This window comes from Musca vetustissima, unplaced genomic scaffold (genome assembly GCF_032173495.1).
Source record: "Musca vetustissima isolate MV318-11 ecotype Yass unplaced genomic scaffold, APGP_CSIRO_Mvet_v1 utg825, whole genome shotgun sequence".
Taxonomy (NCBI): domain Eukaryota; kingdom Metazoa; phylum Arthropoda; class Insecta; order Diptera; family Muscidae; genus Musca; species Musca vetustissima.
The window spans coordinates 174,796-190,989 of NW_026880278.1; the positions used below are offsets into that span (position 1 = coordinate 174,796).

Genomic DNA, 16,194 nt, shown 5'->3' on the forward strand with positions numbered 1-16,194 from the left:
TTATTCAGCGCAGCTGAATTGAAGATATAATATAAAAATACATATTCAGCTGGGTTGAATTGAAGAGTTCTTTTAGAAATCGGTTTTCAGCTGGGCTGAATAATAGATTTTGTATAGAAAATCGTATTCAGCCAGGATGAAAGGAAGATTTTCTTGTAGAAATCGTTATTCAGCTGTGCTGAATTTAAGAATTCTTACATAAATCGTTATTCAGCGCAGCTGAATTGAAGATTTCATATAAAAAGCCTTATTGAGCCAGTTTTAATTGAAGATTTCTTGTAGGACTCGATATTCAGCCGTGCTGAATTAAAGATTTCTTACATAAATCGTTATTCAGCGCTGTTGAATTGAAGATTTCATATAAAAAACCATATTCAGCCAGTTTTAATTGAACATTTATTATCGAAATCGTTATTCAGCCAAACTGAATTGAAGAATTCATATAAAATATAATATTCAGCCAGTTTGAATTAAAGATTTCTTTTAGAAATCGTTATTCAGCTGGGTTGAATTTAAGATTTCTTACATAAATCGTTATCATATAAAAAACCATATTCAGCCAGTTTGAATTGAAGTTTTCTTTTAAAAATCGTTATTCAGCTGTGCTGAATTAAAGGCTGAAGAATAGATTTCTTATAGAAATCGTTATTCAGCCAAGCTGAATTGAAGATTTCTTGTAGAAATCGTTAATCAGCTGGGCTGAATTAAAGATTTCAACTAGAAAATCTTATTTAGCCAGTCTAAATTAAAGATTTATTGTAGAATTAGTTATTCAGCTAAGCTGAATTGAAAAATTCTTATAGAAATCATTATTCAGCCAAGCTGATTTGAAGATTTCTTTTAGAAGTCGTTATTCAGCCGTGCTGAATTAAAGATTTCTTACATAAATCGTTATTCAGCGCAGCTGAATTGAAGGTTTCATATAAAAAGCCATATTCAGCAGGTTTTAGTAGAAGATTTTTTACAAATCATTATTCAGTTGGCCTGAATTAAATAGTTCCTATAGAAAACCTTAGTCAATCAAGCAGAATTCAAATTTCTCCTAGAAAATCATATTCAGCCAAGTTGAATCAAATTTCTACAGAAAATCACATTCAGCCGGGCTGAATTACAAATTTCCCCATTAAAAAAATTATATTCAGTTGGGCTGAATTAAATAAAACCCCATGTTTTTTCCTAAATATGTAATATTTATTTCATTTGATTGCTTGTTTTTTATCTAATCTTTTTATGCTGCACCGCGACGTGGACTGCGACCACCTCTAGCGGGGACATCACGCCTACCCATAAAGGGGTTGAAAAAACCAAGTCCACCACGAACTGGACCTTCGGCACCACGTCCTGGACCTTTTCCGCCACGTCCTGGACCTTTACCGCCACGACCTGGACCTTTTCCGCCACGTCCTGGATGACCTCTGTGGCCATGGTGACCACGGTGTCCATGATGATAACCGTGATGGGGACGATGACCAAAGCAAGGTTTCTTTGTGGTGGTTCCATCCTCAACCATAGGGAGTGTGGTTGTTTCTACCACCACATTACCCTCTGTGGTAGTTCCAACATCATCTAAAGGAGGAACAACGGTTGTTTCATCGGCGACATTTGGATCGGTGACCTCAACAATATCTTCAGCTTGAACCTGCGAATAACCTCCCAATAAAACGAGGGCGAAAATTGTCCAAAGTAATTTCATTTTTAGTTTCTATTTTCTTTTTCCGAACTTTCTATTAGAAGCTGTTAAAAGTGGATTAATTTCTTCTGCAGGCTACTGCGGGGGTTTTATACCAAAACAAAAAACCTTCAATAAATAAAATTATGGCGCGCGTGGAGAATTGAAAAAAGAACTATCAACACGGACCTCGAAAAATAGCAGCATTGTTTATTTGAAGTCTGTTTTAAATCTGTATAGAACCGCTTGCGTTTGAAAAAAAATGTGGTAGTTGTCAAACAAAAGCGATCATGTTTATGTTCAAACAAATATTTTTTCCCGCTCGGCTGAATTGACAAAATCGTTAAATAAACTTCCGAAACGTATTTGCGAATAGTAGAATTTCGGAACATCGTCATTCAGCTTAGCTGAATATGGTTTATTGTTGTTGTCCAAAAATATATTTTTTGATTTTTTTTTAAACTACGCCTTATGGTCAAGCTTGAGAATACGCATAGAATCACTTTCTGAGTCGATTTATGAGTGTCCGTCTGTCCGTCCGTCCATATATTTTTGTGAACAAAGTACAGGTTCCATTTATGATCCGATTTGGATGAAATTTGGCACATGTCAATTATTTGGCCTAAGGAATAACCCTATTGAAATTGGTTCAGAATTAGATATAGCTCTCATATATATTTTCGTCCGATTTTAAGTAAATAGTGCACCAAAGTCCCTATATATCCTTCCATTTGCACGAAAATTGGCATAGCGTACTGAACTGAGACTAGAATGATGAGTGGTTAGTTTTAAGAAAATCGGTGCAGATTTAAATATAGCTCCCACATATAGTTTCGTCCGATTTTATGTAAATGGTGCACCAAAGTCCCTATATATCTTTCGATTTCCACGAAATTTGGCATAGCGTACTGAATTAAGTCTAGAACGACGTGTGTTAACTTTCATGAATATCGGTTCAGATTTAGATATAGCTCTCATATATAATTTCGTCCGATTTAAGGTAAATGGTGTACCAAAGTCCCTTAATATCTTTTGGTTTGCACGAAATTTGGCACAGCGTAATGAAATAGGTATAGAATGATGTGTCTTCAGTTTCCTGAAAATCGGTTCAGATTTAGATATAGCTCCCATATATAGTTTCGTCCGATTTCATTTAAATGGTGCACCAAGCATCTAACATTGGTCCGATTGAGACAAAATTTTGCACAAAGTACTGAATTAGGTCTAGATTGATGTATGCGAAGTTTTGTTGGAATCGGTTCAGATTCAGATATAGTTTCGTCCGATTTTATCTAAATGGAGCACCATGCTTCCAATATTGGTTCGATTGACTCAAAATTTTGCACAGCGTACTGAATTAGGCCCAGATTGATGTATGCCAAGTTTTGTTGAAATCGGTTCAGATTTGGATATAGCTCCCATATATAGTTTCGTCCGATTTTATCTAAATGGAGCACCATACTGCCAATAGCTCCCATAGTTTCCTGTCATATATAGTCCGATTTTGTGTAAGTGGAGCACAATACTGCCGATATTAGTCCGATTAAGACAATAATGTTGATATAGATATTGTATATATGAGCATGCTTGTATGTATCCAAAGTGGTGAAGGTTATCATCTAGTCGGCCCCGTCGACTTTTGAACTTTCCTTACTGGTTTTTCTTTCACACACCCCAAGAGCTGCCTCATCAGCTAGCGCAAGTACCCATGCTTCAGATCCATATAAGTGTGAGTGCAAAGTATGAGTTTGGTCTGGCGGGAGGTGGCCTTGTTCCTAAACTGCTTACATAGACCATAGTAGCATCTGTTGGCCATCACTTTTCTTTTCCGAATTTCAAAACTAATGTCATTCGATTTATTTATGGCGCTACCAAGGTATATAAAATCATTAACTACCTCGAAGCTGTAGTTCTCAAGTTCCACAGTTTGTCCGAGTCTACTGGACTTCTTGCGCGTTGATACCAACAGCTTAGTCTTCTCGCCGTTTACAGCCAGACCCACTTTGTCAAACCCATTTCTCAATTTGTTCAAAGGTGACTGTTACCGCTCGCAATGTTCAACCCATTATATCGATGTCATCGCTGGCGTAGGCATGTAACATGTGTTGTTTGGTGTACAGAGTGCCATTTCTGTTCACCTTTGCCTCTCGTATGACCTTTTCCAGCAGGATGTTAAAAGGTCACACGATACGTCTGTCACCTTGTCTGAATCCTCGTTCGATATTAAAGGGTTCCGAGAGGTCATTTCCGACTTTAACTGCTGACCTTGTGCCACTTAAAGTTATCCTGCATAGCCGAATTAATTTTTCCAGGAATGCCAAACGAAGACATGGCTTTAAACACCTCTGAACGGATAGGGCTGTCAAATGCGGCTTCATAGTCGACGAATAGGTGGTATGTGTCGATGTGGGTCTTTTCCAGGATTTGGCGCAGAGTGAAAATCTGGTCAATTGTGGATTTGTACTAATCAGCTGGTGCCTGCTCCTGACCAGCATCTGACCACCAGTCTTGCATAGTTCGGCTGGTAACCCATCAGCTCCTGCTGCTTTATTGTTCTTGAGCCGATTAATTGCTACTCTGACCTCATCTTGGCTAGGTGGTATACACTCTATTCCATCATCTCTTATTGGTTTTGAGGTATCTTCTTCACCGCCACTATTTGATACCAGAAGTTTTCCAAACTGTTTCTTCCAGATCCTCAGCATGCTGTCTGTATCTGTCACCATGTTTACTTCTTCATCTCTACAGGGGGGTGTGCCTGCACCAAAATCTTCGGTTTCTAGTTCTACTCGTTGGTAAAATTTCCGGACTTTATTCTGACTCCTGCACGCTCACGTTTTTCTTGTTCTTTCTTCTTTTTTTTCTGAAAATACGTTTCTCCTCTCCTCTTTTCTCCCGATAATTCTCCATTACATTACTGTCACCAGGTTTTTTTCACATCAGTATCTTTACCACACTTCTAATCGTACCATGGATTTCTTGATGGTGGTTTTTGGTACCCAAGGTTTGCTTTTGCTGCAGTTTGTAGGGAGTGGGCAATTCTTTGCCATTGTGCTTCTATACTATTATCGGGATAAGAAGTGCTTTCGTCAAGCAGTTGGGTAAGTTGAGCGCTGTAGGCCTCGGCTACCTGTTGTGTTTGCAGCTTTTCGACGTCGAGTTTCCGTATTGTGTTAGATCGCACCTTTGCCAGATAGCACCATTAAGGCGGGAGCCTACCTTTGCTGCCACAAGGTAATGGTCCGAATCGATATTCGCTCCACGGATCGATCGAATGTCTAATACACTGGATGAATGCCTTCCGTCTGTCACAACATGATCAATTTGATTTCTCGTTGCTTGATCAGGAGAAATCCAGGTGGCCTTGTGTGTATCAAGATGATTGAATCTGGTGCTGCTAACTACCATGTTTTTGCCGCCGCGAAGTCAATCAACCTCATGCCGTTGTCGGATGTTTCTTCATGAAGGCTGAATTTTTCGACGGTGCGGCCAAAGATATTTTCCCTTTCGAGTTTTACATTAAAATCTCCTAGCAGAATTTTAATATCATGGCCAGGTCAGGGATCATATGATGTTTCTAGGCGCTCGTAAAATATATCTTTGGTCTGGTCATCTCTGTCTTCGGTCGGAGCATGGGCGCAAATGAGACTGATGTAGAAGAATTTCGTTTTTATACGGATTATAGCAATTCGTTCATCTACTGTCGTGAATCTGGGGACGAGGTCTTTTATTCTCCTGTTAAGCATAAATCCGCAGCCAAATTCATGTCTCGTTTCATGACAGCTATAATACAGTGCGTAATCGTCTTATTTCCTTACGCCTGTCCCTTTCCATCGCATTTCCTGTAGGGCAATAATATCGGTTTTGTACTTCAAAGCCGATATTATCGCCGAAGCGGGAACTGCGCCTGTTCTGTACAACGTGCGCACACTCCAAGTGCAGATTCGCAGATCGTGGTCCTTTATACGTTTGCGGGGATCGTCAACATTAGGGGGGTTCGGTTTTCTTTTTCTTTGATTTTTCGTAGTAGGAGGGGTTTTCCGAGTGTGGGCAACCAACCCGACGACTCAACCCATTTTTATAGTTCTTATGGGAGAACTCGCGGCACATATTAGCTCACTATTTCAACGGGTGATGAAAAATAGCTACCCCAGGTGACACCGCGAGGAGGTCAGTGTCCACAATTGCGATGAAAGAGGGACCAAGATAAGCATGGACTTCGCCAAGTTAATGACAAGCAGAGCCGTTGCTTGGTATCTTTAACCCCTACGCCACCCAACATTTTTGAGGCCACCAACATTTTATTTTATAAAGTACTGATTTATTGATCTGCAGAAATTACCTTTAAGTTATTGATTGCCTGTCTACCCTCCATCGTTTTATTTTTCCTTATCTTAATTTCTTTATATCTTAACCCCCTCAAAATAAACATTTTTTATCTATGGCGATAAACTGCATTTGTTTTTTAATTTATTAATAATAAAAAAAATATTGTTTTTGTTTATGTGCATGATTGTAAACAACAAAAATGAAAAAATCGAAATCGGAAAATTCTTAACAATATTACTCAACTACATTGGCATTGGCCAGGGGTGCATCATTGCGGACACAGAAACGATCACAGGTCTTTAATTTATCATTCCACAACAATTGATCGGGACATTTGTGTATAAAGGCCAGGCCATTGCATTGTATGAATTTACGGCAATCCTGCGGATAGGGTAAATAAATGTGGCCCTGACCCAAACACCATGAGGCACACTCCGTGCATTCCTCCACAGCATTGGGATCAGTTGCTGCTGGCGGTGGTGGTGGTGGGACAGTAGGGGCAGTGGGTATAACCGGAGGATATGTTGTGGCTGGTGGCATTACCGGTTCAAAGGGACACTGGGCCAGTTGGGGCAAATCACAGTGCTGCTTGTAGGAATTCCAATAGTAATTTGGTGGACATGTTTGTGCTTCACACTTATAATAACGGCTGCAATCATTTGGATACAGTTGATAGTAGATATTTCTGGCATCATTATTTCCTGGCCTGGGGATGTCAGGGGTGGGTTGAACACAGCTAACACGTTCGGGATAATCACATAATTGATTCAGCGGATTCCATAAATAATTTCCCGGACATTGTTCCAAATAGGCCATACCATTTTGACAGCTATAATATTTTGAACAGTCTTGAGGATAGGCTAGCAAAATTGGCCTATAAGGATCATCGATTTTGGGGCATTGAGGGTGGGGAAAGGGCCGCTCCAAGGAGGAAATCTAAAAGGGAGCAGATAATATATTAAGATTTTTAATATTTAAAAATAAAAAATTCCAACTTACCTCAGTGGCCTTGGCGAGGCCACCCAGGGCCATTAAAATCATCAATATTTTATACGCGATCATTCCGACTTCTTTCTTTCAATTATTCTACCCTTTAAACCAGCTGCTTTCGCTGTGACTGGAAACTGTGACTTCTCTCACCCAAGTCTTGGCCTTTTATATAGTTGAGGAATTCCGATTAAGTGGCTAGTTACCTTGAATCCGTTCAACCACATTATTTTGTCCTTTTATTTAACTTGGGAATTTTTCATTTTATCTCTTTCTTTTCGAAAACATTATTGGAATTCTGTAATAAGATTGATTTTGTGTTATCTCATGTAAGTTTACATTTGGGTTTGAAGATATCCGCTATGCGGAATACACACAGGGGATAATTGTCGATGATAAGATTGATGGTTGGGTATGGCAATAACAATTTGTTCTACAATAAAATAAATATTAACCAGTACCCTTCACCACTTTGGATATATTCAACAGATGAATCCTAACAGACGTCACATTTTTGAAGGACCAGTAAACTGAAATTGAATCTATAAACATGTCATTCTGCAACCTATACTAAATTTTTCATTTGGTCAGATATAGAGTTGCTTCTTACAAGGGGATAAAATTATGTATCCTAGTTCATACGATAGCTATACTCTCACAGAGAATCGTCCCAAAATTTGAAATCGATTGGGTGATAAGTTTTTGAGTTATCGTGCCCGCCATTCGCAAAAAGGCAGTTTGGAGAAAAACGCGATTAAAGTTTGAGAAGTCCTCTTGCTGTCACTTGATGCTAACACAATAAATCGACTATATCTTCAAAAATTGTTGAAATTTTCACTTGAAAATTTATAGAGACATTCTTGAATTAGCGTAGATTCGAATTAAATCAAAATAAGAATTAAATTTATTGAAACGGGGAATGGTTGGGATCCCCTTAAAGCAAATATGAATAGGACACCCGATGATTAAATCGGACGAAAATATATATAGGAGCTATATCTAAATCTGAACCGATTTGCAAGAAATTCAACACACATCATTCTCGACCTAATTCATTACGCTGTGCCAAATTTCGTGCAAATCGAAAAATATAAAGGGTCTTTGGTGCACCAATTACTTTAAATCGGACGAAAACATATATGGGAGCTATATCTAAATCTGAACCGATTTTCAGGAAACTTAACACACATCATTCTAGACTTAATTCAGTGCGCTGTGTCAAATTTCGTACAAATCGAAGGATATATAGGGTGTTTGGTGCACCATTTACCTTAAATCGGACGAAAATATATATGGGAGCTATATCTAAATCTGAACCGATTTTCACGGAACTTAACACACATCATTCTAGACTTAATTCAGTACGCTATGCCAAATTTCGTGCAAATCGAAAGATATATAGGGTGTTTGGTGCACCATTTACCTTAAATCGGACGAAAATATATATGGGAGCTATATCTAAATCTGAACCGATTTTCACCAAACTTAACACACATCATTCTATACCTTATTCATTCGCTGTGCAAAATTTCGTGGAAATCGAAGGATATATAGGGCCTTTGGTGCACCATTTACCTTAAATCGGACGAAAATATATATGGGAGCTATAACTAAATATCTAGACTTAATTCAGTACGATGTGCCAAATTTCGTGCAAATATAAATACATATAGGGACTATGGTGCACCATTTACCTTAAATCGGACGAAAATATATATGGGAGTTATATATAATTCTGAACCGATTATCACGGAATTTAGCACACATCATTCTAGACTTAATTCAGTACCCCAGGCAAAATTTCGTACAAACCGAAATATATATAGGAACTTTGTTGCACCATTTACCTTAAATCGGACGAAAACATATATGGGAGCTATATCTAAATCTGAACCGATTTTCAGGAAACTTAACACACATCATTCTAGACTTAATTCAGTACCCCAGGCAAAATTTCGTGCAAATCGAAAGATATATAGGGTGTTTGGTGCTCCATTTGCCTTAAATCGGACGAAAACATATATGGGATCTATATGTAAACCTGAACCGATTTTCAGGAAACTTAACACACATCTTTCTAGACTTAATTCATTGCGCTGTGCCAAATTTCGTGCAAATCGAAAGATATATAGGGACTTTGGTACACCATTTACCTTAAATCGGACGAAAATATATATGGGAGCTATATATAATTCCGAACCGATTTTCACGAAACTTTGCACACATCATTCTAGACCTAAATCATTAGGCTGTACCAAATTTCGTGCAAATCGAATGATATATAGGGACCGTTTACATTAAATCTGAAATATATATATATATATATATATATATATGGGAGCTATATCAAAATCTGAACCGCTTTTCCCATTTTCAATAGGGATCGTCCTTGGGCGAAATAAGTGATCTGTGCCAAATTTCATCCTATTCGGATAATAAATGCGACCTGTACTTTGTTTACAATTTAACATGGACAGACAGACGGACGGACGGACATGCATAAATCGACTTAGAAAGTGATTCTATGCATATTCTCAAAAGGAACCATGTGTCTATTTCGTTTCCTTTTGCCTGTTACAAACATATGCACAAAGACATAATACCCTGTACCACAGTGTGGTGAAGGATATAAAAATAGTTTTTAAAATATTTTAAAAAAATCGCCACCTTATGTGAACTTGAAAAAATCGTTTTTAACAAATCCACGCCTTAGGTAGGTGGGTAGGTATTTGTCAAAAATTCTTTTTTAACAAATCCATGACTTACGTAAAGTTGAAGAAATATTTTTTAAAAAATCCAAAAATAAAAAATTTAAATTTTTAGGTTTTGTATTCAGAATTTTATTGTTTTATTCTGTTGCATGTGTGTTTGTTTTTTGTTTGTTGTTTTTCATTTTGTTTTGTATTTAATATTAGGTTTATAAAAAAAATTACATACATCTACACTAATAAACTTAAATATGTATATATTCACTTTTGTTTATTTATTCAAATTCTTTTTTTTAATTTAGTTATTATGCACCAGCAAAAAAATAAACAAAATATATTTAGGTATATTCAGAAAAATTCACAAAGATAGTTTAATACAAAAATCCAATTCCGAAAAAAAGATTCAATAAATATTTCAATAAAAATAAAATAGAGCATAATTTAATTGTGAAATATATGGGACTTCATGGTTACGAAAAAATAAATGTTTTCAAAATCCAAGACTATAGAAATTAGCTATCTTATAAATAAATAAAAAAGAAAACAGATATTAAATGCCATATAGAAAAATATAAAATGATTTCAATTTGCAATTTCAAACCGAACTGTGCTGTATGCCGCCACACACTTAACGAAATTGTGCTAGATGTAATGGACAACATCTATATGATTTTTTTTTGTATTGTGTTGTAATTTTAATTCATTTTATTTTCTTGTATATTTTCGGCCAACTAGTTTTTATGAATAATTTCAATTTTATATTTTTGAATATTGATTTATTTTTTGTTTTCTTTTGAGATAATTTTCATTTTTCGTTTTTTGATTTAGATTCTTCTCTCCTTCGACACATAACTGCAATTTGTGGATTTACTTCTTCATTTCAATTCAAAATCGTATCTAAATATAGGTTTTATAAATCTATAGATAAACTTGTATTTTGTTTTTGTTTTTAATTTTGAAAATATAGATTTTTTTTCCTTTTTGTGGTTGTTGGTTGTTTTTATATAAACTTTTGTTGTTGTTTTTGTATAACTAATAAAAGGAACAGTTATTTGTTTTTTTTTTTGCAATTTTCCTGCTACAGTGCATTGGATTTGCGGTCTGGATTTTTATGGTCCATAGAGATATTTACGCTTTTGATCTTCTATGTAATCCTGGGTGGACATTTGTATTGCTCGTTGTAACATTTCCGATTCAGTAAGTTGGCCAAAATCTAGAAAAAAAAATAGACAAAATATTAAAACCATAAAAAAATATTTTTTAAAAAATCTCCAACTCATGTTCCTGATGACTTTTTTCTATAGAAAAGAATTGTGCTCAGGGTCCTGATGATTTTTTTTATAGAAAAATTGTCCTCAGGCTCCTGAGGAGTTTCTTTCTATAAAAAAATTGTCCTGAGGAATTTTTTCTACAGAAAAAAATTATCCTAAGCGTTCTGAGGATTTTTTTCCAGGGTCCTGAGGAATTTTTTTATACCCTTCACCACACTGTGGTACAGGGTTTTATGTCTTTCTGCATATGTTTGTAAAATGCAAAAGGAATCGAGATAGACCCATGGTTCCTTTTAAGAATATGCATAGAAAATAAATATCTCTCGAATTAATCCTAGTACTGAATTAATCCTAGAATGATGTGTGCTAAGTTTCGTGAAAGTCGGTCCAGATTTAGATATAGCTCCCATATATATTTTTGTCCGATTTAAGGTAAATGGGGGACCAAAGTCCCTAAATATCTCTCGATTTGCATGAAATTTGGAAAAACGTACTGAATTAAGCCTTGCATGATGTGTGCTATGTTTCGAGAAAATAGGTTCAGATTTTGATATACCTATATATCCTCCGATTTGCACCAAATTTGGCATAGCGTACTAAATTGAGATTAGAATGATGTGTGGTAAGTTTCGGAAAAATCGGTTCATATTCTGATATAGCTCCCATATATATTTTCGTCCGATTTAATGTAAATGGTATATCAAAATCCCTATATGTCTTTCGATTTGCACGAAATTTGGCACAACGTACTGAATTAAGCCTAGAATGATGTGTGTAAAGTTTCCTTAACATCGGTTTTGATTTAGATATAGCTCCCATATATATTTTCCTCCGATTTAATGTAAATGGTGCACCAAAGTCAATATATATATTTCGATTTGCACGAAATTTGGCATAGCGTAATGAATTGAGTCTAGAATGATGCGTGGCATGTTTCGGGAAAATCGGTTCAGATTTTCCATATATATATATATTCAGATTTCCCATATATATATTTTTGTCCGATTTTAGGTAAAAGTGCGCCAAAGACCCTATATATTCTTCGATTTACACGAAATTTGGCATAGCGTTCTGAATTGAGTCTAGAATGATGGGTGCTCGTGAAAATCGAAATGATGTGATCTAAGTTTCTTGAAAATCGGTTCAGAGTTAGATATAACCCTATATATTTCGTCCGATTTAATGTAAATGGTGCACCAAAGACCTTATATATCGTGAAGATCCGTTCAGATTTAGATTTACCTTCACTTGCATACGAAGCCTCTAATAGTTCCTGATAGAAATTACTTGTGGTTTCTTCTTTCGCTCTAGCCGATGTTGTCGTTGATGATGATGATGAGGCAGCCGAGGTAGACAATGCAGTGACAGAGGCAGTGCTCTTTTCTTTGTCCGGAGAATGAGATTGTTTAGAGGTGCAGGGTTTTTGTTGTTCATAGTCGGGTGTCATCGATCTGTTGCATGTATCATATTTGGGACTTTTATGAGGTAGAGAGGGATTATTACAACTATCCGCATTTGTCTGTTGATCTCGTCTACGTTTCTTGCCCTGTTTTGTGTTTGACAATTTTGATTTGCATTTTTTACTCCTAGACTTCGTTGAAGAGGGCGAACAATTACCACCACCTCCTGTTGAACTAGTACTACTTATATCTGTATCATCACTATCATAACCCATTTCCTCCGTCTTCTTTGTGGCCATCAAATGTTTGGGTGAAGAACCACAGGAGGTGGCAAATTTATGCTCCAAATTTTGATTTGTGTTCTCTGCAATTTGTGGCTGTGCCAACGACGACGAGGATGAGGAACATGCTGTGACTGTACTATTATTACCCATACCACGTTGGCTATTGGCATACTTTGATGGTGAAGCCTCACAATCGGATGCTGCCTGCCCTGATGTCACTGTGGCCGATGTTGAGGCTGTATTTGCTGTTTGATTTCTGGTTTTCTGTAAATTCTCACGACACCACTGCAGATAAGATTCTCGTGCTATTTGTTCCTCGATGGCTTCATTGGTTGCTTCCCAATCTGTGGTCTTAAGTTTATCCTCAAACATTGTCTGTTCAATTTCCAATTGTTCGCTAAGGCGTACAGCTTCTTTTGTTTGTAGTTCGGGTTTATAACCAGCTAAACCTAGACCTACACCCACTGTAGCATTATATGGATCCAAAATGGCATTATAATGTGAGCCTCGTTGATAAGATAAACGTAATGGGGCATAGCCATTATTCAGTTGTTCCGAATTGAAAATATTTATGGGAGCTAAAAACAAGAGAGAGGATTTATTAAAGATTCTGGTAGAGGAATTTGGGGAGATACTTACTTGGCTTATAGCAATAGACCTCAACAGGACGACTATAAATTTCCGACATGGCCTGAATTTCAATGTGATTGCCATGGGACTCCTTACGTCGTTTGCGTTTTATATAGTTGTTTATGTCCTCGGTGACAAAATGGCTGAAGTATTCACGATTTTTGTACTAGAAAGAAGCAGAGAGAAATTAAAAATTTTTTCCTATCGAAAAAGTCTTCTTCAGGTCCTAAGCATATTTTTTTTATAGAAAAAATATCCTCAGGGTACTGACGGATTTTTTATAGAAAAAGTCACCCTCAGGATACTGACGGATTTTTTTCTATAGAAAAAGTCATCCTCAGGGTCATGACGGATTTTTTTTTCTATAGAAAAAGTGACCCTCACTTTTTCTACTGATACTGGATATTGACGGATTTTTTTCTATAGAAAAAGTGACTCTCACGGTCCTGACGGATTTTTTTTTTTTCTATAGAAAAAGTGACCCTCAGGGTCGTGACGGATTTTTTTTTATAGAAAAAGTGACCCTCATGGTCCTGACGGATTTTTTTCTATAGAAAAAAGTATTCCTCAGGGGGTCCTGAGCAATTTTTTTCTATAGAAAAAAATGCATCAGTGGTACTGACGAATTTTTTTTCTATAGAAAAAAATTTCCTCAGTGGTCTTGAGCAATTTTTTTCTATATAGAAAAGCCTTCCTCAGGGATCCTGAGCAAATTTTTTTTTAATATTTTTCTGTGTAACACTCACAATATAATCCATTGTATGCTGCCGTATGACATCATGCATCTCTTCATCACCATAGATCTGCAAAGATATGGCCCGAAACAGGCAGGCACCATCCTCTTCGACCTGTTTCAAAATATAACCACGATCAGCCATACATTTGGCAAATTGTTCATCTTTACGCTGCCATTCATCGGCCGTTGTCTTCGCCTCGGCTGGCTGTAAGTGCTCATCGCCTGAATTATAACCCGAAAAGGTATCTTCAATAGCTTTCAAGAGGCCACTGGCAGCCTGGGCCACAGTTGATGCTTGAGAACCCGATGTATGATGTTCTGGAGAATTATTACCCCCCACGGGAGATGCATGAGAAATTGCATTATTGGCCGTGGATGAATTGACACCCGTTATCGAAGAGGAACTTGTACCAGCAATACCTGCCACACCACTGACACCCACACCGCCAACCGAACCTCCACTGACACCAGCACCATGAGGACTATTACACTTGGGCACCAAATTGTGTTTATCCGACACCCTTTCACGTTTGTGATGATGATGTTCGGCCAAGTGATCACGTCGCTTATTGCGATTCGTTTTGTGGGGACTACGACGATGCCGAGTTAGATCATCATAGACATCTACTCTACGCTGGGGGCTCTGTAATGGGGGAAAAGGGAGAGGGGGAAACAAAAAACAAAAATATTAGAAATTTTGTTCTTCACCGATAAGTACCGACCTGTCCATGGTTATCTATTACCACATTACGATGAGAATGAACATTGGACCCGCGATTCGATGATGAGGCTGCATCTCCCACATTGGACACGGTGTGGGTGTCCTTTTTGTCACCATCGGCTCCACCAGCGGACGCAGTATTACCCGTACGTTTTTGGGGTGCAGCAACTACAGGTTTTATGGTCATATTTCCTATCAGCTGTTAGTTCGTTCCACTTCCTTGTTTCGTTGTTTCTGTGGTTGATGATGAGGAGCTATCTTCTGTGTATCTATGCTGTTCGCTGTGGCTCTCCCTCTCTGCCAACAATGACGCAGATCTGAGTCGTAGATGCAATCGTTGTTTCTTTCTTACCACTAGAGAGTAGTACGACGGCCACCACCACCACTCGTCGTCGCTGTCGTTGAACTAGTTGTTGGTTGTGTGGTGGAAGATGGACGGACGGACGATGTCGTCTTCCTCTTCTCTGTTTTTTTTTCTATCTTTTCAGTGGTTGCTTTCCGTGGTGAATCAATGGCTAGTTCACAATGTCGTTGTTCTTGTGTTTCTATTGTTGTTGTCGTTAGTCTTGTTGTTGTCTACGAATTTTTCCTTTCTTTGTCTGTTTGGCTTTTTCCACAGTTTTCTTCTTCTTCTCTGTAATATTGCCAACAAATTGGAGACAATTTTCCTTAGCAAATAGGCCTCTGGCAAATTTTCAATATTTCTCCCTTGGCCAGCAATATTTTTCCAATATTTTCAGTAAATTTGGAACCAAAATTTGTTGTCGATAATTTTTTTCTTCTTATTTTTCTTTGCTTTTTTGTTGGACACAATGACTGGGAATGATTACGCCGTCAGAGTATTTTTCATGGAATACCCAACTGATTCAGATACCATGGTTCATGATTTGTTTTGATTACTGGTTATCGATTATTGAGTATAAGGTACCTTTATTTTAAGGAAATGGTTATAAAAGACAATTGCCAATGAAAAAGGAACACAAAATAAAATGGGCGTTGTAAATATTTACGAATTAGCAGGGAGAAGTAGAATAAGGCGATGAACCATGGAACAATGAACCAATGAACAGCTGTTACCACATTAGGGATAACTAGATCGACTTTTGACTAAACTATATAATCGATTATATTAAAATCGAAATATGAAATGACTGTTAAAATTAGGAAAACTAATTGCAATTTAAAAGAAAATTTTCAACTTTACATAAGGCGTTGGTTTTGTAAAAATATTTTTTTTTTCAATTTTCCTTAGGCGGGGGATTTTTTTATAAAAATCTTCGCCTTCTGTAAGGCCTTACAAAATATTTTTAAAAAATCCACGCTTTCTGTAACGCCTAAAAATGTTCCTTGAGAGGATATATACGGCGTGTTTGACCGGATCTTTGGAACGAGGCAAAAGTTACTTACATTCCCAAAGCGGGAAACACAAGCCACTCTGCACCAAAGGACTATAGACCAT

General features: G+C 37.2%; 2 protein-coding genes across 2 annotated transcripts; both read right to left on the reverse strand.

Moving 5' to 3' along the window:
- Positions 1 to 6,232: 6,232 nt before the first annotated feature.
- On the reverse strand, positions 6,233 to 7,060 carry LOC133325805 (probable chitinase 10). Its single transcript, XM_061534524.1, has 2 exons — positions 6,998 to 7,060; positions 6,233 to 6,934 (listed from the first exon to the last, which is right to left on the reverse strand). Exons 1-2 carry the CDS (start codon positions 7,058 to 7,060, stop codon positions 6,233 to 6,235), a joined length of 765 nt encoding a protein of 254 aa, XP_061390508.1.
- A 3,742-nt stretch (positions 7,061 to 10,802) lies between these two features.
- Positions 10,803 to 14,922, reverse strand: LOC133325806 (OTU domain-containing protein 5-A). Its single transcript, XM_061534525.1, has 5 exons — positions 14,737 to 14,922; positions 14,025 to 14,657; positions 13,288 to 13,444; positions 12,207 to 13,226; positions 10,803 to 10,906 (listed from the first exon to the last, which is right to left on the reverse strand). Exons 1-5 carry the CDS (start codon positions 14,920 to 14,922, stop codon positions 10,803 to 10,805), a joined length of 2,100 nt encoding a protein of 699 aa, XP_061390509.1.
- Between the last annotated feature and the right edge of the window lie 1,272 nt (positions 14,923 to 16,194).

Coding starts and splice junctions, on each gene's coding strand:
- LOC133325805 (XM_061534524.1), bottom strand. CDS start 7,060: ATGATCGCGTATAAAATATTGATGATTTTAATGGCCCTGGGTGGCCTC. Junction 6,935..6,997: donor GCCTCGCCAAGGCCACTGAG/GTAAGTTGGAAT, acceptor GCTCCCTTTTAG/ATTTCCTCCTTGGAGCGGCC.
- LOC133325806 (XM_061534525.1), bottom strand. CDS start 14,922: ATGACCATAAAACCTGTAGTTGCTGCACCCCAAAAACGTACGGGTAAT. Junction 14,658..14,736: donor TAATAGATAACCATGGACAG/GTCGGTACTTAT, acceptor CCCCCATTACAG/AGCCCCCAGCGTAGAGTAGA. Junction 13,227..13,287: donor GGTCTATTGCTATAAGCCAA/GTAAGTATCTCC, acceptor TCTTGTTTTTAG/CTCCCATAAATATTTTCAAT.